The sequence below is a fragment of the Argiope bruennichi genome, chromosome 9, assembly GCF_947563725.1.
Source record: "Argiope bruennichi chromosome 9, qqArgBrue1.1, whole genome shotgun sequence".
NCBI classification, from domain to species: Eukaryota; Metazoa; Arthropoda; class Arachnida; order Araneae; family Araneidae; genus Argiope; species Argiope bruennichi.
The window spans coordinates 93,336,311-93,363,797 of NC_079159.1; the positions used below are offsets into that span (position 1 = coordinate 93,336,311).

A 27,487-nucleotide genomic window follows, 5' to 3' on the forward strand; every position below is an offset into this window, starting at 1 on the left:
TCGACTGGTTAAATTTTCAGATTGAAATAAGGTAAATGAAAATTAAATTTGAGAAAAGTTTTAAATATTCTCAATTATCTTATATTCTTTCCTTGATTTGAACTGAATTAAGACGATAACGATTGTTTTCATTTGTTCCGCGTTTACTTACTGATTGAATTTTACAGCAAATTTCAACAAACCTGGCACATGTTTGGGATTTCTATGTCTCTAATGGTGCAAATGTGTGATTTCATTTTTTGAATAGCGATCATGGCGAACAGTATTGAAATTCCTTTACGAGATACGGAAGAGGTTCGAATATTTACTTCTGTTTATATTCTTATTTATTCTGGATATTGTTATTTGTGTTAGATTATATTAATATTGTATCAGCATTTAACTATCTGTTAATCATACTCATTTCTTGCCTGCCTAAATGAGCTCATTGATATTGATAGATTATATATTGATTCATATTCTTTTATTTTAACTAATTTATCTTGGATCTGTCATTTCGACTGGAAAGATTTAAGATTCGATTTTTCTTAAAGAATATGATTACGACATTTTAAAAATATTCCCAAATATTTCCGTTCTTATATCTTTAAAAAGATTTTTTTCCGCATAGTTATTCTACAACGAATAATTTTATTTGAATCATATTTTTTATGTAAATTTCTCAATATGATAAAGCAGATTTTTATATATTATCTCAACTGCAAATAGAAACCGGTTAAACTTAAGAGTTTTGTAGGGTTATCGAAATTGAAATTTTTAAGTGATTATTCTTATTCCATTAAATATGAAATTAGATATTCACGATGAGAACCGTTTGATAAGAAATTTGAATATGTAGAAACATTCAGCTAGCTTGGCAATCAAAGTGAACCAGTTTTATACAGTTTATAACAATAAAAAAGTTGAATTCGAAAAATATAAGTTTTTTTGTTGCAGATCTATAGAAAACTGTCAAGAATTCTGAAAGCCACTAACTATTTTGTATAAATGTTCATCTTAAAGTGGATTTAGCATGGAAAGTACATTTTGCATATGTGTACTCATTTCAGAGTATTTTGCATTTTATTACTTTCATATTTGCATGGATTTTTTTTCTTACTTTTGTCATGAAAAATAAAGAGAAATTAAGCAATTCACATATTTGAAAAATTTTTGACTTATAATAAAATTTGAAAAAAAAAAAAAAAAAAAAAAAAACCTTCAAAACTTCTGGATTTGAATACAATTTTATTTCTTGTCTAAGCCAATAAAGAATGTTAACATTTTTTTGTCATTGTTAAAATAAATCATTGCAAAAATAAATCTTTGAGTTAAAAGTACCTGCGGAAGAATAAATTAACTTGTTTTGTTAAAGATATGAGTTGATAAAAATTCAGAAAATTCAATCAACAATTTATTCAGAAAATTAATGTAAAATATTTTTAGTTGGTAGGCAAACTAATTTGAAAAATGTTAAAGACATATTCGAGAAATGTTAATAAATAAAAACTTTCCAAGGTAAATTATTGGAATAACTACAGATCATTTCCTTAATATAACATAAGTTTGATAAATAACAAATAAATGAAATTGCATCTGGTCATCAAGATTTTCACTTGTCATTTTACAATAATAGTCTATAATAAATATTTATTTAGGTTTGTAAAAACATTTTATATGATGTCTCTATATAGCTGTATAGCTATATTGATTTATTTGGCAAACCTTTTGAAAAATTTTCTTGTAACCGACAGAAAAGATTTTTTTAATGATATATTATACATTTGTGTTATATGAGTTGCGTAAAATTTATTCATGAAAAAAGCAACAAGTGATCGAAGGAAATTTTGAAGATTCTTGCATATATGTTTTAAATATTATGAGATTAAATTCAAAATGATTAAATGTATAACTCACAATAAAATAATTTTCATCAGATGCAAACATATCACTTGAATTAAGCAGTAGAGGTTGATTATAAATACAATGTTTTTTTTTCTTAATTCATACTTTTTTAAGATTGGAAATTATTATTCTATGCATATCCTGAATTGAATTCTTTTTTCATTATGGCAAAACATATTGTATCACTAGACAGTATGGCAATAAAATCAATTTTACAAGTCTTTTTTTTTTTTTAACTTAATTATCAGACTTTATGAATATTTTCTAATCTCTATGTTCATTTTCTTCTTGACTTATGATAGGTGATAGATCTGAAAATAGATCAACTTCCTGAAGGAGATGAAGTTTTAGGTATTTTACGACGAGAGCAAGCTACGCTAAACATTTGGGTTCAGATTGCTGTAAGTATCATGCAATTGTGTTTTTAATTAATAATAATCTTTTGGGATTCAGTGAATTTTTATTAATACATATATGTATTTCAGGTTGAATATTATCGTCAAGGAAAACATGACGATTTTGTTAAAATTTTGGATGCATCTAGAACAGATGCTAATATTGACTATCCAAATATGGAGCATGATCAGATGGCTGCACTCGACAAATTATCTGCATATTATGTTCAACAAGCTAGCAAAGAGAAGGACAGGGACAAAAAAAGAGAATTATTCACTAAAGCCACTCTTTTGTATACTACTGCAGACAAAATCATCATGTATGATTTGGTAATGATCTTTATGTGATGATTTTTTTCTTGAGCAGTAGTTTTCTTTCATAATTTTTGATAATACTATTTAAAAAGTTTGTATTTAATTTCTTAATGAAGTACAGTTATGAAAAGAAAATATAAATATTAATTAATAAAATAAAAATTTTAATTTTTAAGTTGTTGATGATTAGATGATTCATATCGGGAAATGCTTTCATATAAATTTAGGAAAATATGTAGGATTTTATTCCCTGTATTATATGTTATTCAAAGTTTATTTATTATCATCATGAAGAAATTAATTTTAATTGTTATTGAAATGTTTAAATATAGTCATCGTATGATATATCAAATGGTGGGAGATTCCATGAAGAAATGAACTGATGAAAAGATATTTTAGGAAATTGTATCACATATGATTTAAATTTTTAAAAAATTTATTCTAATAATTTAGAAGGATTCTGAAGTAGGTGAGAAAGAAAGAGATGGACCTTTAATGCTAATAATGGCCAACCGTTCATTTAGATTTTAGGAAATAAGCTTGTTGTAGAGTAAATGACCTTTTGATGCCTGATATAAATGTAATGTTGTAATCACAATATCCAAAGGATAATTATAGATTTTGAAAAAAAGAATGCAACAGATATGACTTAGAATCATCAGGATTTCTTTTAGTTGAATTGTATTTTTTATTTGATATTATCTCAAATTAGAAAACTTTTCTTTTAGTTTTAGATATTTTTTATTCTAGCTCTGCCCCCCCCCCAAAAAAAAGGCATTTGATAATAATATAAAGTATTAGTCAAATGACTTAAGCAAATCTTCAAACTTATTTTAATGAATAAGGGCATCATAAAATTTTTAAAAGTATTTTATGATAGTGAAATTTATTCCAGTTAAATACCTTCATTTTCCCTTATGTTTGGCTTAAAAAAACTTGTTCTATATTTAATTTTTTCTTGTCTATTTATCAGATGCTTATAAAAAATTAAAAATGACTTATGTGTTTAAATATTTGCATTAATTAAAGTTAATAACAATATTTGTTCAATAAATGTATTTCAAATAAAATTCTACTTACTATGAATTTTTGTAATTCATGTAAATGGAGTCACATCTCCATTCAGGAAATACACAATACCTTTTTTTTTATTATACTTGCATTTCTATATTCTTATTAGGAATTACTAATTTCTTATTTTATTCTTTTTTGAGGATCACTTATTGGGAAGAGCTTACTTTTGTTTGCTTGAAGGAGATAAAATGGACCAGGCTGATGCCCAGTTTAATTTTGTATTAAATCAAGTAAGTTTTGCACTTTATTATTGAATATGTGTTTTGATATTTTAGATTCATTATCAGAGTTTAATAAGTCATGTTAACACAAATAATAATTCAATTTGGAAATATTTTTACTAAGGATTGTTATTGTTCAAATTCTGTTAATAATGTGAGAAATAAATCAATAAAATGGAAATGTGGTTATGAATGTTTTTGCTCATTCTCTTTCAATGGTTATTTTAATCTTATTGATTGTAGTTGATTTCAAGTAACCTCACGTAAAAAAAATCTAACTGGGTGGATTTTGTGAGCATTTAGGAAATTGAATGGTAAATTTTTGTCCTAACCAGTTTTTCATTAGAATTCCACTGAAATAGATATATGCGTTCTATTAATAATGAAGAGGTGTTGATGGAAGCATTAATTTTTATTCTAGAACATGAATGTATGGTATAATGCATTTCCTTTGTTATGGTTGGGTAAATTTCATCTATCATTGTATGTTTACAGAACAAAGATACAATGAGTAATAATACTGATAAATCACGCAACAGAGTTAACATGAAATTAAATGTTTTGCTTCTTGGTAATTCTATTTTAGAATGAAGCCATACTACAGTTGAAAGTACAATCAGGGGCTCCATTATCAAACAAAAATAATTAGTTGCACTACCATTTTATTTATGAATAAATGTTATATGACAAAAAATATATATATAATTTTTAAAAATGAGAAAATAATGGATTAATTTATCTGAATTGTGAAACCTTAGTATATATATATATATTTTAAATGCTTATCCTAGTTATTCAAAATGTATAACATTTTATGTGAAATCACTTTATGAGGTTGAAAATTTGTTTGTTACTACAAATGTTCTTCTAATCTTTTTCAGTCTATAAACAACATTCCTTCCTTACTTGGAAAAGCTTGCATAGCATTCAATAAGAAAGATTATAGAGGTGCTTTAGCTCTGTACAAAAAAGCTCTTCGGAACAATCCTAAATGTCCAGCAGAAGTTCGATTAGGAATGGGACATTGTTTTTATAAAATGGGAAAACTGGATAAAGCCAGGTAATTTTTTTTTTTTTTTTTTTTTGTATTTTATGTTTGTTTGTTTGTCATCACAGACCTTTTATTCGTTTGATTGATAGAAGAAACTGTAGTCTCTTTAGGACTTCTAATATTAGGATATTTTTTTCTCTATAAGCCTGACAACTGTGCTGCGTTTCTATTAATTGGAGTTATCAAAATCAGCACTAAATGTTATTCATCGGTCACATCCTACATTGACAAAAGATTGTTATACTTGTTGCATCTGTGCATATTTTGAGAAACTTTTTTCTTATACATAAATTACAGGAATTTAGAATATAAAAATTTAATAAAATAATAATAGAACATGTAAAGAAAATTCAGCTGCCAGAAATGATGATTATGAATTTGCATATATTATTTTTTAGGTTTTTACTCAGTTCCTTAAAAATTCAATGTCGCATATTCTATTTATTTTATTAAACCTATTTGTTGATTTCTTTTTTGATGTGTTTTCATCTTAATTAATTAGAAATCCAAAATAATATTAAAATTCATTTTTAATAATTTCATTTATAATCAAAAAGAAAATTTTATTAAAAAAAATGTTGCCTTGCATCTTTAAAAATGCATCAAAATAACTACTAACAAAATTTCTAAATCTATCAAAATAACTTTGAACTGAAATCCAGTAATGAATGTTAGGAATAAATGCATCCCCCTCTGAAAATTAATGTTACTTTCCTGAGAGTATATTAATCTTTATATGTGTTCGGTTTACTTTATATTTGCTATACTCCTTTATCTTATAACAAACATGCAAAGCAATCTTTTAGAAGTATGCAACAGCACTTTAATAATTTATATTAATCTATTATATATATATGATAGATCATTCACATTTTATTTCTTGAATCTTTACCTATATATTAATATATATTTTATTTACAGATTAGCATTTGAAAGAACTTTGGCACTTGACTCACAATGTGTTGGAGCTCTTGTTGGTCTTGCTATTTTAGAATTAAACAATAAAACTCCAGAAGCTATTAGGAATGGTGTGCAGATGCTTTCCAAAGCTTATACAATAGATTCTTCTAATCCAATGGTTTTAAATCATTTAGCGAATCACTTTTTCTTCAAAAAGGTAATGTAGCTAATTACTTAGTTTTATTTTTTAAATCAGTGTTCTGTATATATATATATATATATATATATATATATATATATATATATATATATATATATATATATATATATACTTATTTATACTTATTATACTTTACTTATTTATAATCTGAAAATTGAGGAAGTTTCGATGGAATGCAATGTAAAATTGTATAGAAATATTAAAAAAAAAAAAAAAAAAAAAATTCTCTACTACAAAAATAAATTGCTCAATTCCTTGCTGTTAAAATAAGTCAGTTATAGAAACAATAATTATTTATTATGAATTTTCCTCTACTATGATGCTCACAATTTCTGGATCATTTTTATTGAGCCTCTGGAATGCAAATGAATAAAAGCAATAAATGGAATTTACTTAGACTTGCTACACAACAAATGCAAGAGTTTATTAATATTTACTGCTGCTAAATGTGCTGGAAATTTGACCATTTTATTAAATTTTGGATAGAAAATATAATGGATATATTCATTTTGTAATAGTGTTGAATGAGAAAAATCTAGCAAAATATTAGAATGATTCAGAAGCAAGAGAATGGGTTAAAAACCTTATTCTGATAGTGGATCTTAAACTTTTAATCTGTTTTGTATTTTATCAGGGACCTTTTACCTTTTATTTTTTACTATCATCATTTGAAAATTTTTGAAACCTTTCTCTTTTGCATCTGCAGAAAATTTGGAAACAATGATCACTATACTTTAATTAATTTATACTTTAAGTAGTTTGATATTTTGTAAATTCTCCCAAATGAAGGGCGAATTACCAACTTAAGAGTCTGTGTGTGTATAAATAATAATAATAATATATACACACACACACCAATGATTAAAGGCATTTGAAATAAAGTATTCTATACAGGAATTTTACTAATGACTATTCATCTTCATTAATGATTAAATTGTGTTTAAACAAATATGTTTAATTTATTTTATCCTGTTAGTATTTATTTTATTATGTTGAATTTAGGTTTTATAATGACTGTTATTTTTTTATTAGTACTAAGTTTATTTGATGTTAGTTGTTCCTATTGTAAAGGTCAAAGTTAAGGCTCCTCCCACCATCCTATCTGTATATTTTGATTTAGGTATTATTTAGCTACCTTTATTCTTGAATTTTGATGATAGCTTGTAATAGCAAATTTTTTTTTCTTCATCACTCATTTAGATGCAGTTTATTCAATACACCTGAAATTTTATTTTGAATAATTGTAAAATCTTACACTCTTTGAATATGCTTCAGCTAAAAGTAAAGAAATATATAACCATTAGCTGCACTTATAACTCATGTAAATGGAATGCAAATGCAATTTCTCATCTTATTATTATGTTTTAAAGCTTTATTATATCCTTGTTAAGCTGTTTATTTATTTTTTCAGGAATACACCAAAGTGCAACATTTAGCTCTTCATGCTTTTCACAATACTGAAAATGAAGCCATGCGAGCAGAGAGTTGTTATCAGTTAGCTAGATCATTCCATATTCAAGGGGATTATGATCAAGCTTTTCAATATTATTATCAAGCAACACAATTTGCATCGCCATCGTTTGTTTTGCCTCAATATGGTTTAGGTCAGATGTATATCCATAAAGGAGATATGGAAAATGTAAGTGGTTTTGTTAATTTTAATATTCTTTGTATATTAATATTATTTTTACTTCCTCCTGTACGAAGTATCTAAAGACATGAAAATGTTGTAATCATCAAAAGATTCAAAGTCGAGATTTTGACAAATCTTTACATTTTAGACCTTCCTAAATCTGAAAAATATATTTTTGAAATTATATATCTTTGTTTGCAAATAAAATAAATCACATACACTTTGAGCTAGACGGATGAAATTTATATGTGGTCATAATACCAAATTTGTAGATTTCTATCAAATTTTGTTTCAAAACTATTTGCAAGAAAATTATAAAGATATCTGTCTGTTCAAGTGCATATGAACAGGTTAGTTACAAAATTGAAAATGCCTCAATGGATAAAATTTTGTATACAGTTTTAGTATCTAGAGTATAGATCTGAATCTGAATTTGAACCAAATGTGTTGAAGAGTTGGCCTGTAGATTAGCATGCATCTAAATGCAGGAACTCAAAAATGTAATGGGTTAAATAACTGAAATTTGGTATTTGATTTTGTGACTAAAATTGTAGTTCTATGATAAATTCTATTTTCAGTCAGTCAATAAATAAATAAATGAAATTAACTTAACAAAAATAAATACCAAGATTCATAATCACTTTTCTTCACTGTACTATGAGGTGCAAAGTGCAAATATGTGGGATTCTAAAAATAAAGATTTGAGCATTCATGGTATATACTGCCTTTCCCAGGGTCCACAGTTCTTATGCAAGGGAGAGGGCAAATATCACAGTTACTAATGAATATGCTGGAAAATTTTAGAAACCAACTGGTTTTAAATTATATATTTTATTTCATAGTATCTTTGTTATATATTTGTAAATACTTATGTCTAAAAAATTGTGTTTAAATACTTTAAAAAAGGCATTTCTTAGCTAAAGTCTAGGAAATGTTGAAAATTATTTTCATAAAAGTCGCAAGGAAATTTTGCTGCTGATGTTGGTGTAATATTATTTCTGTTTATTTATGTCATTGCATTTTTAATAGGCAGCACAATGCTTTGAAAAAGTTTTGAAAGCACAACCTGGAAATTATGAAACTATGAAAATTCTTGGTTCTCTTTATGCACACAGTCCAAATCAAGCAAAAAGAGATCAAGCTAAGGTGAGTCTTCTTTTAAAATCTCCTTTAATAAATATTATATTCTTATGTGAACATTTATTGGTTTGGATTAAATCTCTTTTTAAATTACAGTTTTAAAAATTAGAAATATTAATTATTTTTAAACTGATGCATTGACAATTCTAACTGTTGTTATAATAAATAAATTATTAATCTTATTATTTTGTAGAATTCTATGTACTTATTATTTTTATTAATTTGGTTAGAAAAAGGAATCTTTTTGAAATATAAATATATACTTTTTAAAAAAATCATAATAAATATGAATTATAAGGAGAAAAAAAGACGAAAAAATAACTCAAATTTTGAGTAGTCTTTATATTCTTTTCGAGCAATTGAAAGAGAAAACATCATAATAAATCATCTGTGTTTAAGGAGAAAACATTGACTGAAAATCAAACTAAAATTTACACAAGAATTTAAAAAATAGCAATTAAATATTTCCAAAATTTTCCAGCTATATTGTTAATCTGTTTTGAAGTGTAAATGCATATATGTTTGCTAAGAAAGTCTTTTCTTTGAGGGTGGAAGACTACTTTTAGAATGGTCCCATTGTTTGCCAAGATTGAATATTACATTATTCATTGCTAAGAGAGCGTTCACTAAACTTTGTCATGTTTTTAGCAGGAAACCTTTATTAATTAGAAAGTATTCCTTTTTATATCAGAGTTTACTTATACAAAAATACATACATTAATGTGAAAGAGAATTTCTTTTTTTGGAGTGTTTGCTAATATGTTTCTTAATTACAGGCACATTTAAAGAAAGTTACTGAACAATTTGTTGAAGATGTTGAAGCATGGATTGAGTTAGCTCAGATTCTAGAACAGTCAGATATTCAAGGAGCTCTTTCAGCATATGGTACAGCTACCTCAATTTTAAAAGAACAAGTAGGAGCTGATGTTCCTCCTGAAATTTTGAATAATGTTGGTGCTCTTCATTATAGGCTTGGAAATCTCCATGATGCCAAGGTTTGTTTTTGATTTGAAACTTTTTAGTTCTCAATTGTTTGAAGTGTGCAATATTGTGTTTTAATATCTATATTTTGTATTTTAGAAATTTTATGAAGCATCTTTAGAACGTGCTCGCAAAGATGCACAGCATGATGAAAATTATTATAATGCCATATCTGTTACAACTACTTATAATCTAGCTAGATTATATGAATCCTTTAGCCAGTTTGATAAAGCTGATCGGTTATACAAGACTATTTTAAGGGAACATCCTAATTATGTTGATTGTAAGTAATACAATATATTTTCCTTATATCCATTTAACTAATCTATTGCTGATCTATTTCATTTATGTATCTTATTCTAATTTAATTATCTTTTACTTATTATAATCTTTTTTGAGTTATTCTTTTTACTCTACTTTAACAATGCATAAAAATTTTGAAACGTTATTTTGGTTATAAATTATATTTTAAAATAAAAGCTTTCTTAATAAAGATTGAATTTAATGATATAGAATTTGAAATTTTCTATCTTTCGTATTTCCATGTTTCAGTTTGAAAAGTTTTTAGAAACAGCATTTTATTCTTTCTATATTTTGAATTAATATTTTTATAGGTTATTTGAGATTAGGCTGTATGGCCAGGGATCGTGGTCAGATTTATGAAGCCTCTGATTGGTTCAAAGAAGCTCTTCAAGTTAATCAGGTATTCTTTATTTAAAGAAACAATTATTGTTGGATTTATTTTATAAATTTACAATTGTACAGTACACTCCTGAGTATCTAGTTTGCGACTATCAGTGCTAGTTTTAAAAAACTAAAAACTGTACATTTTGATCCCTTAATCTTAGGTTAAAAGTACCCTTAATTTTAGGTTACCTTTTCATATCTGTGTATCATTTATCAGTGAGAAATAAAATCTGTTTGAGTCAATTTTCTTATGAATTAGGTATACGATTTACGTTAATGTTTTGTTTATGTTTCCTGCATTAAAGTTAAGCATTACAGAATTTATGTTAAAATGTGAACAGTTTATATACTTTAACTTACTTTTTCTCTAATAAATTCTTGAAACATGCAGTGCAGTATATAAACTATTAGTACAAAGCCTTTATTTTAACTCGACACATTACTGTAACAGCTTCTATGATTCACCAGGCTGCTGCCACGTTCACATTCTGCATGGCTTGAGAAGAACTTAGTACTCAGTAAGAATTGTGAAAATACATATTATAACAATGAGTTTTGATATAAAAACTTTGTCTTCTGGCATTGGTGGCCAAAGAAATGAGTTCATAGAACTTTAGCTTTATTTCTTTTTTGTTATCCGGCCTGCCTTTCCACCACATTAGTCTGGATACTCGGAAGTGTATTATATTTATAATTTTAAAATTATCCAATTTCTCTAATTTTCACTAGTTTTGCAGATTTATTTCATTTGAATATGTGTAGAATTTAAAAATATTTCCTTTATAATATTTCTTTTATAAGAGTGGAACTGGTGTAAATAGTTCAAATTTCATATAGTTTGAAAAAAAATATATGAAACTCTTTAGTTCCCATTAAAAGATAATTGGCAAAAAGACTAATACATCAATAACTCTTATAAGTCTACATCATTTCTCTCATTACTTTTAGCATTCAGAAAAATATTCAATTAAGTGAACAGTAAATTTATTAACTCATATTTAGACTCATTGTAGGCCCTTTCTGTAGTTTTAGACATCACCACCAGTTCTTTCAAAACACAGAAGATCAGAACAACCCTAAACACTTTAAAACTTTCTACATAATTACAAAATTAGAATAGATAACTGGGTTCTGAACTCCAACCATAGGAGTCCGGTTCCCTGTTGTTGTTTTTTTTGTTATTATGAGAGTTTGAAGAAACTAGACTTTCGGTGGTGGAAAATCATCTTAACTTTCGTTTTAGTTGAACAGCATGTATCAGTTTTGAGAACTTTTTGATTATTGTTTTTTTTTTTTTTTTTAAATTTTGTAATGTGACTGTTTATTACATTTTTGTACAATTTTTCAATGACATAATGTTTTATTCAATTTACACAAATTTTATTACATAAATTATCCCTCTCTTGAAATATATATTTCTTTATCTTTTTAATTAACTTTCTTGTTTTTCTAACAGATACAGCTGAAATAATCAAACTTGGAAGAATTTAGAGAATAATATAGGATTTTTTTTTTTTTTGGTTTTGTTTTGTTTCTTAGACCCATCCAGATGCCTGGTCTTTAATTGGTAACCTGCATCTTGCAAAACAAGAATGGAATCCTGGACAAAGAAAATTTGAACGTATTTTAAACACTACTCCAAATGATACCTACTCCTTAATAGCTTTTGGAAATATTTGGCTCCAAACACTACATCAGCCTAGTCGAGACAAAGAAAAAGAAAAGAGACATCAAGATAGAGCATTATCTACATACAAACAAGTATTGCGCATTGATTCTCGAAATATCTGGGCTGCTAATGGGATAGGTAACTAATTTTTCTATCTCTTCATTTGTCTCACTAATCTTTTCATAAATGACTTTGTACCAAGAGATAAATTATCCTTTCTCTGCATATTTCTTGAAAGATTACCGCCTTACCTATTGTAGCATATAAAAAGTTTTATAAATTGCATTAAAAGTCTGGAGAAAAAACTGCCAGATATTAATTGTTCATAAATTTTAAAGTAAAATCAGATTGATATTTCTTTTTTTTTTTACAAATATTTAATAAAAAGATATTTTTTAAATATAAGTTGAATTATTACATATTTTTGTAACTATTGATAATTTTTTATTCTCTTTCTCTCATTTTTTAAAAACTTGCTTTCATTTTTTTCCAGCAATATATAAGAATGTTTTTGATACTGCCATAACATTTTTGATATTGATTTGTTTTCAATAGCAAATTTTTCAATTTATTTTGTAATTTCTTGCTCTCTTTTTTAGTATAAACTCATGGATTACATATTTAATTTACAAAAAAGTATACAGCAAGGGTACTACAACATAATTTCTTGTTTTAATTAAATCCATTTTTTAAAATCCAAATTATGTGGATTTTATGAATTTATTCCAACCATGACTTGGTTGCATATGTGCAGTACTTTATTTTACAAATCATTTGTTATATTGTATCACTTATTATATGCATTCTCTGATTTAATCAAACCTCTTTACATAAAATTTCCATCATATATTAAATTTCCATTGTCTTGATGTTACAAATTTTCCTTCTTCAATATTAATACTGTGTTCATCTTAGAGCTTTCAGTTGCATGAAGAAGATATTTATTTCTTTATTTGTTTTTTATGTGATGATTTATTTAATATTTGTATTATTGGTTTTATATTTATTTGATGTGACAAGATATTTAATGTCGATAATTTATGCATTTTTTTCCTTGTAAACATTATATTACCTTGATTATTTCAGGTGCAGTGCTTGCTCATAAAGGTTATATTTCTGAAGCAAGAGATTGTTTTGCTCAAGTTAGAGAAGCAACAGCTGATTTCTGTGATGTGTGGCTTAATATAGCACATATATATGTGGAGCAGAGACAGTATGTTGCTGCTATACAAATGGTATCTCACATTTTAATTAAATATCTGTATTTGTTAAAAATAATATTATAAAAGTAATGTTTCTTATCAAAATTATTTGTTATTAATGAAGCATTTCTTTTAATTTATTTTTTAGTATGAGAATTGTCTTAAAAAATTCTTCAAGCACCATAATGTTGAAATTTTGATGTATTTGGCCCGAGCTTATTACAGATGTGGTAAACTTGCAGAATGTAAGCAAATGCTATTAAAGGTAAATTTAATTTCTCTCTGTACATCCAATTCTAATAAAGACATTCATGCATTTCATTAGAATGAAATTAGGACATTTTAAAATTATTATTTCTTTATATAGGCCCGCCGAGTTGCACCTCATGATACTGTGATATTATACAACATTGCTTTAGTACTTCAAAAATTAGCTACACAAACTCTTAAAGATGAAAAAAGTAATTTGAAAACTGTATTATCTGCTGTGCATGAATTGGATTTAGCTCAAAGGTAAATAATTTTATTATTAGAATTTAAGATTAATTTAAATTGTTACTAAATGCAATATAATATGTAATTCATAAATTCATGCATTATTACCAACATTTACTATTTGTCATTTTTTTGTAAGAATATTAAACAATGATATATATTATTCATTAATAGTATTAAAAAATTCAATTTCATTTTATGATATGCTTTTATTATAAATATTAACCACCCTTTTAAAAAAGTTAGGAAAGTCTTTTTTTCATTTTTAAAAATTTTGGAATCTATACTTATTAATTTTGCAGTTTTTAGAGCTGATTTAAAATAGGCTAGATTGCAAGGATATAGAAACGTTTCTTGAAATATCCAAATAAGACTATTATTAAATATTCTTTTATATTTGTTTTAGGTACTTCAGTTACTTGAGTATAAATGGTGATAGAATGAAATATGACCTTGGTCAAGCTTCTGCAGAAGCTAGGTAATTATTTTCTCATCTCACTTTAATTATCTACATTAAAATGAAATAGAAAGATTATTAGACAAGACTTGCTAACAGTATAAATTTGCACTGCATAGTTGCTTTAAAAAGATATTTTCATAAAAATGAATCAGAATCTGATCCATTTTATCATGTCAAAAGTGTCGCATATGCAATGACTTATATACTTTGTTATACCTTTAATACTAGTAAAGATCAATGTATGTGTGTATATTTTGATTTACCGAAACGATGGTATAATCTAGAGTTGCCAAATTTGGCACTGAAATATATTGGATACTGAAATGGTGTACTTTTCATCTCTTTTTTTTTTTAAATTTTGATTAAAATTTAATTATTAAAAAATTATGCTTAACTTTAGTGTTTCAGGAAATAATTTCTGAAGGAATTAGTGCACAGTTTTTATTTTTTAATACTATTTCAAAGTAGAAATATTAATTTTTTTATTGATACTTATATAAGTATGTATGATTTCTATTGATTTTATTGTATAAAGTCTAATTTTTATAAATTTTTTAATTATCATGACCTGTGGTCTAACTCATTTAAGAAGAAAGTTTTACGAACTTTTCTGCGCAAAATAAAGGGGAGAAAATTAAACAAGTTGGCTTTATATGAAAGGGGAACTTCATAGAAGGAACATTTCAGGGTTTGTTCACTGCCAGAATTTTTTTTATATGATAACTAATTCTTTTGCGAATCTATCTTAGTTGATATTAGACTATAACATCAGCTTTTTGTGAGTTTTTATATTAACTCTTTAGTTTCATTTCAAACTATAAGTTGAATCAATCTCTCTACTAATTCAGTATTAAACCACAAATAAAATGGAGCAGATAATGAAACGTTAAAATAGTTTTTTTGCGCACATAAATGTTTTACTTTTTAAATGTAAATATATAAATATTTTCTGTTTACACAAGAGTATCTTTTAATATGGTTTGACTTATTCAAATTATCACTTTTTCATTTTTATATCTTTTTTATTTTTCATATTATATTAATGATGTAACAAGAAACTGAATTTAATATTTGTAAAGTGTTAATGTATAACTTCATTCATTTATGGTTCTGATATCAGCATATTTATTCATTATTTAATTTAATATTGAAATACAAATATATTTACTTGAAGATAGTCTATTTTTAAATTTTAATGCATGAAAATGGTTGAATTTATTTTTGACCTTGGAATTAATTGTGTGATCTAAAAAAAGATTGAAGTAAAAAAGTAATATAAAGTGAAAACTGTTAAATTCACAGTTTTCACTTCGTACTACTTGTTTTATTGTAATCGTTTATTTGAATCTTCAGTTTTATGCATTGTCCTACTCAAAAATGGCACTTTATAATATTTAGAAACTTTAAATGAGAACAACTTTGTCAGATATATGTAATTTAAAACTATTACTATAAAGTACACTAAATTTGAAATACTGTAAACAACTATTATATTTTGTAACTAACTAGCTGTACCCTGTCACAAGTTGCGGTGGCTCAGCTTCATTAAATGGAAATGAAAGAAAAGAGAAGGTGTATGTTTCAAATATGATTAATTTTACAATGCTTGTGAGCATGCAATATTTTTTGTTGTTCATTTATCTGCACATATATTGAGATTTTCTGGATTACAGATCCCAGAACACTCAACATATAATTGTTCTCAATATATGATATGCTCCTAATTTATTAAGATAAAATGTTAATATTATGATTCATTTTTAATAAATTAAAAATCTAAATCAAAATTTTGAAAACTTTTTTAATGAGCACCTATTATCCACAAAGTTACTGTGTATCAAATTTGGTAGCTGTAAGTCAAACAGTTTGTTCAGGAGAATGTTTTGACTCTTGAATTTGACATCGTAGAATTTGTAATAATTATATCATCCGCAACACATAACCATATTTAAAAATTTTTTACCTGTGATAAAAATTGTCATTTAATATTACCTCGAGAATATTTTATCTAATTCTTTATATAATATTTAATTATTATTTTTTAAACATGAAATTTTTCAGGCAATGTCAGGATCTTCTCAGTCAAGCACAATATCATGTGGCAAGAGCTAGGAGGTTAGATGCTGAAGAACGAGAATTTAGACGTAAACAAGAGGAAGAGAGAGAGGCTTTGAAACAGAAAATATTGGAACAACAGGTTGAAATTTTAGATTTTTAAAAATGAAAATTGTTTAAAAAATATAGTCGAATTACGTAAAGTGTAAATTAATTAGGATTAAAGAGTTAATTGGGTAATATGTTATTCTATTGTTTGTTATACAGTACACTCCCGATTATCCGTGGAGCGGATTATCTGCGCCTGCCGCACAAAGTTTTTCTTTCTTTCTTTTGTACAAGCTTAAAGCAAAGAAAATAAAAATGTTCACAAAACTGAGCGGAACATTAAATTTGCTAACATCATGCTTATTTATGGCAAAAATATCCCAGGCCTTCTCGGAACCTTCCCCTCTGATGAGTAAATGATTTCTTACTCACCCTTGCAGTGCGGAGTTGGCCGAGAAACTTATGCTACGGGAAATGCAATCTCGGATCAAGAGAAAAAGCTTCCAAAGCAAGAAGCAAATGCAAATGACTGATTTCTTCAAAAAGGTGTAGTTTTACAGTTATGCTTTTGTAATTGCATAATACATTACAGTATTAAAACAGTACATATGTTTTAATTTTTCTGTGTATCCTTGACGCCTCTCGTAAGTACAAAGCACTTTTCTGTTTTCGTTAACAAAATGCATTTTAGGTTAGTTTTGAGTGATATATTAAAATATTAAGCGTTAGTTAAACATTTTCTGCTTTTTATTTTACGTTTTATTGTACATAAAACGATTTTTCAAAGTTGGAATGACTGTTTTCTCTTTTGCTATACCTGTTTTTAGCTTTTTTCGGATTATCCGCGATTTTAGTTATCCGCGGATAATCGGGAGTGTACTGTAATTTTTTTTTGTAACAAAATAATTTTAAGAAACTATCTTAATTTTTTCCTTTAAAATTTTCCTTCATTCATTTGAAAGCTATATAGACATGGGTCTGTATCTGATGTTTTATATATTTACAACCAATCATAATTATAGTCTTTCAGTTTTACAAATTATTTGATGTTTTTTTCATTTAGTATAAATATTTTCTTAATCCATATTCATTATAAATTAGCTTTAATGATTGGATACAAAAATATTCAGATGTTTTGTTTGATATTTAATGTATTATTTTTATTTTATAGCAAAAAGAACTGGACGAACGCCTCAAACAAGAACAAGAGCTGATTATAAAACGACAAGAATTTGTTGAGAAAAGCAAAGCTAAACTTAGGTTTGATGAAGATGAGAAACCAAGGAAAAAAGTATTAATTTATATTTATTTATATGTGTTTTAATCTGCTTTTGTGACTGTTTTTAACACTAGTTTCTGTGAAGTTATGAAAACACCAGTTTATGAATTTCTGTCTTGTTATTTTTTTGTATTATGTTAACTTTTTTAAAAATTAAATAATTTTCTTAAATATTGCTTTTTTTCACTGTTCAAATTTTTTAGTCGATTGAAATGTATTTAAAGAAACTTTAAAGCTAATTGTGAATATTTTAATATTTTTTTAATATAAAATGCTCTTGTAACTAACTATTAAAATTGTTTACAGAAAATATTTCATTATGTATATTTTTTTCTTTAGGGTCGGAAAGCCCAGGATGAATATGTTAGTGACAGCAGTAGTGATGGTGGTGTTGGTGGAGAACCTAAAGAAAAGAAGAAGAGAAAGGAAGGAGAAGAGAGAAAGAAGAAGAAAAAGAAGTGGGTTTTGAAAAATTCTTTCAAATGAAAATAATAATAACAAGTTCTGAATAAGTTTTTTTTATTTATTTATTAAAGGACCTATATGAAATTAAGATAAAGTGCTTTATTGAACATTTTTACATAGTTTAAGCCTTGCTGATTTGCTATATAAATTTTTGTGATCATTTCTTTATCTTAATTTTGACAGCAAAGTGAATGAAGTTTTAGACTGAATATATTGTTATTCTGAATTTTAGGACAGAGCTTCTTAAACTTTAATTTGTTTCTTTACACAGCTTTAAAAAAAATTTCAAAATACACTTCTTTCTACCGAACATTGATAAACAAAAAACTATCTTGGCTAGTGAAAATTTTATTAATTTTCTAATTAACTTTTTAAATTGAACTTCATTTCAATTGGTGCCTAATTTCACTAAAACTTACTCCTTTTTTAAAATGTTTCTCAGTTTTTAAGGTTATGGGAGTGGAAACGTTTGAGAAGATTGTAATTTTCATAATTCTCTTTTAAAATATCAAGTATTGTTTTTGTTTCATATTATGATATTCCCTAAATGTGCAATTTTGATAAAGATGTGAAACTAATATTGATTGTTTTTGCATCCTATCAAAAATCATTTTAATATTTTATAGGCGTATTCCTCGGGACAACAGGGAAACTGATGATGAAGGTGAAGCAAAACCACGTAAACGAAGGAAGGATAAGGAATCAAAGAAAAAGAAGAAGGAACAGATTAAAGAAGATGGTCTTACTGCTAAACAACGTAGCAGAGTGGTATCTAAAGCAACCATTTCATCCAGTGAGGATTCTGACAGTGATAAAGAAAAAGCTAGAAGGAAGAAGTATGATAACTTTCTTTCTTTCTGTATAAAAATATAAATTTTTGAAAAATTTGATTGTTTTAATTTAATGTTTCTTAAAGAGGATAAAAACTTAATGAATTCTTCATAAAAGTAGATTTGATTTTGAGCGTCAGAAATAAAATGCATTTTTAATCATTCTATTACTATAATCTGTCTCCAAAATTATTCACAGAAAATAAGTATCCAATGATATAAAATCATTGTGGAAAGGAAAATATGCATTAATGAATGCTGCCTTTCCCTTTTTACTGGGAAAGACTTAATGCCATTGGTATCAAAATTTAATTTGTATTCATCAGATGCTTTTATTGTAAACAATTTTTAGTCAAACATTGCAGTTTCTGATGAAAGTATCATCATGTTTGTACCTGATAATAATAATTAAAATTTAAAAATTATTTAAAAAGTTTATGATTTTTTTAAATAATACATATATATTTGTACTAAAAGTCATGACTATATATGCTCAGTTTTGCTAAGTTTTTTGATGAAAAAAATCTTTATTTTTATTCTTCTTTTAGTGCTGATATGTTTTTAATGTTTTACAAAATTCCTTTTTGTCTACAAAATAAATTTTTATTCTTTGCAAATGCATCTGAAACCTTTCTGGAGAGGCGTTTACTCTATTATTAATTATTATTTAATATTCTAAATCAACTTTCAGTACCATGCTAAATATTCTAAAGATTTGCTCATTTATTTCTGTGAAAATATGTAATGAAGTAAATCTCTTTAAACATGGATGAAGATTACTTTATTTAGTCCTAATTTTTCTTTTCTTTTTTTTTCAGGACCAGAAAGGATAGTGATGATGATGATGACAGTGATTCTAAAAGTAAGCGAATGGGTTCTGATAGTGGAAGTGAATCTGGTGGCAGTACAGGTGGTAAGAAACGCAGAATTGTATCAGATAGCGGTAGTGAATCAGGTGGTAGTACTGCTGCAAAAAAGAAACGTAGAGTTGATTCAGACAGTGGAAGTGAATCTGAAGGCAGTGTCAAAGCCAAAAAGAAGCGTAGGGTAGCTTCTGATAGTGGCAGTGAATCTGGTGGAAGCACAAAAGCTAAAAAGCGTAGAATTGTGGATTCTGATTCTGAGGGTGAGCATATATGTATAATATTTTTCATAGCTTAAAATTTTTTTGTTGTAAATATGATTGATCAGATATTGAATTTTGATATGAATTATTTTAATATGCTTTTCTTCTTATAGATTGCAGTAAAAATATTAAGATTTAGTACTGCTTTTGTTATGAATATTGGTTCAACAATTAATATTAATAATGTATCATTAGCAGATTTCTTGCAATTAAATTATTTTGGTTAGCTATGAAGAATTGTGACAATTAATTTTGTTGCAATTATATTTTATTGCTGAAAAAATATTCTTAGTTTTTCTGTTTTTATGACAGTCTTTGATTTTATTTAAACTTGAACTTCTTAAAATGCAGGTCGTGTTCATTTAAGTTGTCCCCTGTATGAATTTTAAAGTCATACAATATTTTATAATATGTGCTAATAGATTCTGGAGTTTTTGAAAGTGAAAGACATTCAAAAATGCATATCGTGTCAAAATGCTTCATTAAAATTTGGGAAATAAATTAATGAATGCTTTCTTTTTATTTATCATTATTGGTGCTTCATTTTCATGTTCAATTTTGTAAATGCCTGTTTTAAAGAAATGTTTGTTTATAAATAAAACTTATTTACAACCAGAGTAAGGTTTTAAGGAAAAAATTTTTAAGAACCCATGATTTAAATAAAACTTTAATTTAAAATAATGTTATTTTTGCTTCTTTAGGTCTATTTTTAAAATTATGCAAAAGATAATGTTTTCTTTTAGTCTCTTTTTTCTTCTAAATTGTAACAGCATTATATAATTTTAATTTTCTCTTTTCTCTATTTTAGATGATAAAGCTAGTCGAGATTCAGCTAACAGTGGCCTTTCTCCAAAGTCAGGTAACAATTTTGAGACAATAGTTCTGATTTATGTACCTTTTGTGATTATATTATAAATCAATGAAAATTTTTGTATCACATTTTTATGCATATAAAATTATGAAGATTTAATTTAATATGCTAAAATGCCTTTTAGGTAACCATTCTAACAAGGGTTCTGACTCAGAAAAAGAAGCTCAATCAGGTGAGCTTACCTTTGCATTATTTACTAATAAATTCCCTTTTACAAATTTTTAAATTGTTCTTATCTCTTTTCATTAATTTTATTTTTTAATACATTTGTAGGAATATTCAAGATTAGAAATTATGAAAATACGTTTATCTGTTGTTGTTTTTTTAATATGCATAACTTATTATAAAATTTTGTGTATTTCTTTCATATTTTAAAATTTCCAAATTAAATCTTTTAAATTGTTTTAATTTTTCTATTTTTGAGAAATGGCAATAGCATTTTCACAAACATCTTTTGTATTACATATATAGAGAGAGCTATAGAATGAAATAAATATATTAACTATATAAACCATTTCTCTTTTTTTTTATTACCTGTTTATCATACTTTTATTTTCTTATTAAGTCATAATGATTTAGACTTTAAAGCAATTTTTCTAAATACTCTCAAAATAATGTATTTATTTTTTAATGATATCATTGTATTATTTTATTTTAGATAATGAGAAAGGAAGTGTTGCTTCTGGATCTGAAAAGGAGGCACATTCTGGTATACTTGATTTTAAAACTTTAAATTTAAAACCTAAACTAAACATAAGTTTGTTTTCATACTTTAATTAAACTATCCATATATGTATTTTATCTAATGCAACATTCTGTAACATGTGTAAAAGGTGAAATTCTAAATTTTTTTTATTGAAATGAAGCTAAATTGAATATTTATGCTTGTATTAGAAATTAGAATATATATTTATAAGCATTTAATTTATAGAAGTGATTTTTCAGTTTTCTAGTTTTTATTAAAATTCATTAAAATCTCTCATATGAAACAATAGTTAATTGGAATTATCAAAGCAATATTGATATTTAAACCAAAAACAAAACGAAATGAAAATCGTGAAATAAAAATTTATAAGCAAATCTGTAAACTAATAATCTCAGCTTTGAATTTTTAATGATTTGATGATAATCATATTAGTAGCAGACAAGCATATATGTTTATATTATATAGTCACCATACTTGCTTCTGATTACATATGTGTGAGTTTAATTATGAAAAAGCCCCTTAGTATCCTCATTGTATTTATTTAGTTTGATAATCACTGTTAAAGAAATTTACTTTTTATTATATATAAGTATATAAAACTTTAAATAATTTATTTAAGTGTTAAACCGAATTTTATCTAACTTAAATTTATTTCTTCTATAGATAAATGAATGAGATTCTGTATAATTCCTTTTTTTCTTTCTTTTTTTTTCTAAATCATCATTTGAATTTGTGAAACTGCATCATTATATATATTTTCTAATTTTAGATGATGAAAAAGGATCTGAAAAGGAAGAAGCTCACTCAGGTTAATTTATTTTCACTATAATTGCTTATATTACTATTTTTAATGTAAATAATTTTTTTTAAAAAATTTTTCTCCATAGTCTTAGGGCGTCTGTAACCTAATGAAATGTATAGCCTTGTGATACTTGTCATTAATTGTCTGAAATTTTTCAGAAAAATGATGCTAGCAAAAAGTAAAAGCAAAATACTATATTGAAAGATGAATAGTGTATCCTAATTATAGATATATAAATTGCAGTTACAATATGCTGCATGCTTATTCTTAATATGTTATAAAAATTTAAATACACATTAAAAAATTTAAGAATTACAATAAATTTATTTATTTTTATTAAGTTTTATGACCTTTTTTTAAAATTTGGTGATTGTTCAAACTAAGTAAATAAAGCTCCAGTCATTTCTTCTTGTTACTACATCCTTTTGAAAACTTGTTCAGGGATTATTTTTATGTAAAATCTGTAGTTTGAAGTGTATGTGAATCATGTAAAGTTCAAAACATCTAATATATATTCCTTAAGCTGATTACAATAAAAATTTTAATTTTAGAATGTACAATTTTTGATTTATTACAATGGCTTTTCTTCTTGAAGCATTTTGCAGATTTTACATTTTTAGAACACTGGAATTCTTTTTCACTGTGTATTTGTAATTCATAAATTAATTTTTATTCAGTAAAGTTTAAATATTGTTGTATTTATAAATTATTAACTTCTCAAAAGGCATCTTTTCTCAAATTATAATATTCTTATTAATTCCATCATAATAATTTTTCAGATGCAGAAAAGTCTGCTAGAGATTCTGAATCAGAAAAAGAAGCACATTCTGGTGAGTGAAATTAAACACACAATTAATTGAAATTGCAAAATATGAAGGGGGAAAAAATATGATTGTTAGTTTTTTTTTTTTTTTTTTTGAAAAAGAATATTGTAGTATAAGAATTCTGTTAAAAAAATATTTTTTAAAACCTCCCCCCCCCCCCCCCGTGTTTTGAAATATTGTTTTAATTTTACTAATGAAGATTATTTTATTTATTTATCTGCTTGATTGTTTTAATTTTCTTTGTTATAGAAAATACCGTGCCTTTAAATATATAAAAATTAAATTCTTTTTTTTTTTTTTTTTTATCTGACTTATATTATTATTAGTAGTCAGCTCAGGAAACAAAAGTTCTCTAAATTTACTTTTCATTTGCTAGTTAACATAATTTTGATTTAAACCTGCTAGATTCCTTAATTTGAATAAATTATTATAATCTATAATGACATACTTAAATTATTATTTAACTAACATTTTCCAAGGTAAATCATTCTAGATTCAGAGACAGAAAAACACTATCTTAGATCTCTATAATTCACAAAGCACTAAACTAGTATTATTTCAAATGGTATTTAAAAAATCATTTTAAGACTAAAGTTGCCATTGCAAATAGAAAATATTTACATAATTTTTATCTGTATGGAAATTTTCATTTTTTAGATAATGAAAATGCCAGCAGAGCATCAGAATCTGATAAAGAAGCTGCTCATTCAGGTTTGTGTATCTCCATTTTAAACTATTTGATTATTTTTTAATTAAAATAAAATTTGTTTTGATTTCATACATTCACAATACATTAGTTTTTATTGCCTTTCTGTTTCTTACTTACTTTAAAAAAATATTCTCCAAATGAGAGACTATGAAAGAAATCAGTCCACTGTTTTCTTATATTTGTTTTAAAGCTTTCTTTGCAGTTTATGTTCTGTTTATTCATACTCATGTTCCATTTTATGTATTAAAATAAACAAAAATTTCTTTTTTTTAAATTTTTTTTTTATTTGTTAATTTGGAGAAAATGTGAATTGTAAAAAACTTTACTTTGAACAATTTATTGATTTAAAATGTGCGTGTTTCAAAATTTATTCATTTATTCAGAAAACTATGTTACATTTGTAAAATTATTATTATTGTTGTTATTGAAGTGCATATTCATATTAAACTTCATTTAGTCACAAACAGATATTTATTGTTTGTAATGAAATATTTTTAGATGGTGATAATCAAGGATCAGATTCTGAAAAAGAACAAAGTGCACATTCAGGTAATTTCCATAAACCACTAGTAATTCCACTTTCAATATAGCCATTATTGTTTTAAATCCAATTTTAAAAATACTTTGTTTCAAAATATATATCCAATTAATAATTCAATAAAAATTGTTTGTATAAACCATAAATGATGCCTTAAGCATATATTTATTAATTTGAAGTTAAGTTGAAGTTGGTATATATTTTTTTTATTTCTCTGAAAGTTTAGATATTCTGTTAAGAAGTTAGCAAAAAGTTAAAATTTTCTTTAATAGGTTAATAGAGGTTTCAAATATAAATTACTGTTGTACTACAATAGGTATGATACTATATGGAATTATAATTTATAATGTGAAATGATTTTTAAATATATTTGTTTATTTTTAGATAATGAAAATGCTAGTGGTGGTGGATCTGATTCAGACTAATGGAATGCTTTAATAAAGGTAACTACAGTTGCTATCTTTGTGTGAAATCAATTGAATTGTATTTTTTGAAATATGGTCCCAAGTTTATTAAGAATACAGCTGATAATTCTCTTTGTGGATTTGAAATGAAGCACTCAGTGTTTATTTTGCACATCAAATAAATATAAAGTAACTTAACCACTTAAACCATGGCTCAGTAGCTAATTTTTAAACTGTTAAAGATAGGACTATACTTCCAGTAAGAAAATTGCTTTAAATGGCATAAATAATTATTTTTATGCTGTGTACATCAATAAATATATACTGTTGAAAGGTATAAGAAATCTAAATTTTAATCCCTCAGTTTAGCAAAATAATCCTAATGCATTAACACTTTCTTTTAAAAAATCATTCTTTTGTTATCAAAACTGTGAAGGTTTGAATTTCATTATTTTAGACCAACTATTGACAGCCTTGAAAAAGTAAAATCCATTGAAGTTCTTTCATGCTGATTTTTTTTGAAGAATTGTTAGAATGATCTGAAATGGTTTAAAATAATGTTTCAAATGTCATGACTGAATCAGTTTTGATCATAAAACCATGGCCTAAAAACCTTTTTTTAAATATTATATTTATAGCAGCATATATATTAATATATAAAAAAAGAAACAAACAACATGAAAGTAATTCTTTATTTCATTTAAGACACTTTTGAAACTGAAGCTATATCTAAAGGTTTTGAATTGGCTATTAAACAATCCTTTATAAAATTTGATTCATGTCATATAGACTTGCCATGAAATTTCTAAAAGGTAATACACCCACTGCAATCAAATTAAAATTTATTGACTTTTATGTATGAAATTTTTGAAAGAATACTTGAAAAGATAATACTGCAAATTTGAAACAGTTTATTGAAACATTTCTAATAAAAAAAAACCATGGAACTTGTTCGTTTTTGCTTTTTTACTCCTGATATATTATGTTACTTTTGGGAGGTTAATATTGATTGGAGAATTGATCAGCTGAATTAAGTAAAATGCTCCCCAACATAGACTTGTAATGTTCCACTATGTTAGCCATTCTTTCCTATATTAATAAAAGGTAAAAAAAACTTCTCAAAACAATTTCTTGAGAATAATTTATTGAAATCTAGTAGACATGTTATTAGGTGTTGATTGATTAATATTTCCTCCTACAAAAGAAATGATCTTCGAATAAATTGTTCCTCTGCATTTAACTTTCTACCATTTTAATATATTTTTCTCATGATAGTTTATACTATCATAAAATTTTTATATTAAAAATTCATTTTGTTTCTCATTGTCTTTTTTGATAAATAAATATTTGATATGTTAGGTGATTTGTTTTATCATATTGATTGCTTTTCATATGATTAACAATTCTATTAATAAAATTTAACTCTTTATTTTCTAATTTCAGGTTTCTTTTTTAATTCATGCAAACACGGAAATATAGGAAAGAAGTGACAGAGATATTTTATATTTTTAAAAAACACATGGATTTTTTAATTGAATATACACCTGTTTGAAAAGAGACTAAAATTGGTTGTTTATGCATCATTTGTAAATATATATGCATGCATTTTGTTGTATTAGACTAAAACTGAAATCATGAATGTTGTAAATAAACTTCTACAGAAAGATATTAATTGCATTCTGTTGGTTCAATTCTTTGGAAATAGTACATTATATAAAATTGTCAACTGATTGGATGGGAAATGTTGCTGAATTTATTTGAGAGTAGTATCTTATTAGCAGAGGCATATTTTTTGTTATTGCATGCATTCATTTTGTCACACTATTTTAATCATCCTTATTCAAACTTTATTCTTATTCAGTCAATTTCTATATCAATTATGAGAGAGAGGAAATACTATATTCTATGTCGTGTTTTCCTTGTCAGGTATATATTATTTTTATTGCATTCACTCAGTTATTAACCTGGATTTGACTAATATAATTTTAAATGGTAGATTTAGATAAAAATTTTGCATTTGTAATCATGCCATTCATTTATATTATAGTTTATTCCAATTTCAGAATAAGTAGAAAGCCATGAAACAGAATTAAAAATTATATTATTATTTTAAATAACATAAATTATTATTTAATTTCTTAAGCATGAAAAAGCATCATTGGGCCATTGCAGGTAAATAACCTCTGCTGATAGATTTCAGAAAGGTTGGTGTCTTTGGTATATTTTCTCAAAATAATAGTAAAGGAAAAGTTTTTTTTAAAAAATGCAAACAATTTATATCTATTCTTATTAAAGTACTTTTTTATTAGCTTGGCAACATTTTTTTCCAAGTATAGATTTTTGTATAAAATATATGTCAATTTCTTAAACATGTAGGGGGACAAACTACAGATACTTAACTTTGATTAATAAATAACTATATTTCATGATATGAATCCTAAATATTTGATATTTTGGAATACTTTTGATAACTGTTAAGGAGATGGAGAAGTATAGTTATGAA

At 25.4% G+C, this 27,487-nt stretch overlaps 1 protein-coding gene across 3 annotated transcripts; it reads left to right on the plus strand.

Moving 5' to 3' along the window:
* Positions 1 to 125: 125 nt before the first annotated feature.
* Positions 126 to 26,661, plus strand: LOC129984561 (RNA polymerase-associated protein CTR9 homolog). 3 transcript variants are annotated; one of them, XM_056094475.1, is made up of 30 exons: positions 126 to 294; positions 2,187 to 2,285; positions 2,370 to 2,609; positions 3,809 to 3,898; positions 4,771 to 4,949; positions 5,862 to 6,057; positions 7,472 to 7,699; positions 8,723 to 8,839; positions 9,610 to 9,828; positions 9,914 to 10,097; positions 10,429 to 10,517; positions 12,041 to 12,308; positions 13,257 to 13,405; positions 13,521 to 13,637; positions 13,740 to 13,885; positions 14,274 to 14,345; positions 16,389 to 16,524; positions 17,602 to 17,721; positions 18,049 to 18,167; positions 18,801 to 19,010; positions 19,823 to 20,130; positions 20,939 to 20,989; positions 21,126 to 21,173; positions 21,660 to 21,710; positions 22,477 to 22,515; positions 23,289 to 23,339; positions 23,991 to 24,044; positions 24,541 to 24,591; positions 24,965 to 25,023; positions 26,428 to 26,661. In XM_056094475.1, the coding sequence occupies exons 1-29, from the start codon at positions 253 to 255 to the stop codon at positions 25,003 to 25,005; spliced, it is 3,714 nt and encodes a 1,237-aa protein (XP_055950450.1). In that variant the 5' UTR covers positions 126 to 252; the 3' UTR covers positions 25,006 to 25,023; positions 26,428 to 26,661. The 3 variants fall into 3 exon arrangements, with proteins under 3 accessions (XP_055950450.1, XP_055950451.1, XP_055950452.1); XM_056094476.1 differs by having other exon boundaries at positions 19,823 to 20,123; positions 20,938 to 20,989; XM_056094477.1 differs by lacking the exon at positions 126 to 294 and adding an exon at positions 972 to 1,014 and having other exon boundaries at positions 2,186 to 2,285.
* Positions 26,662 to 27,487: the final 826 nt, after the last annotated feature.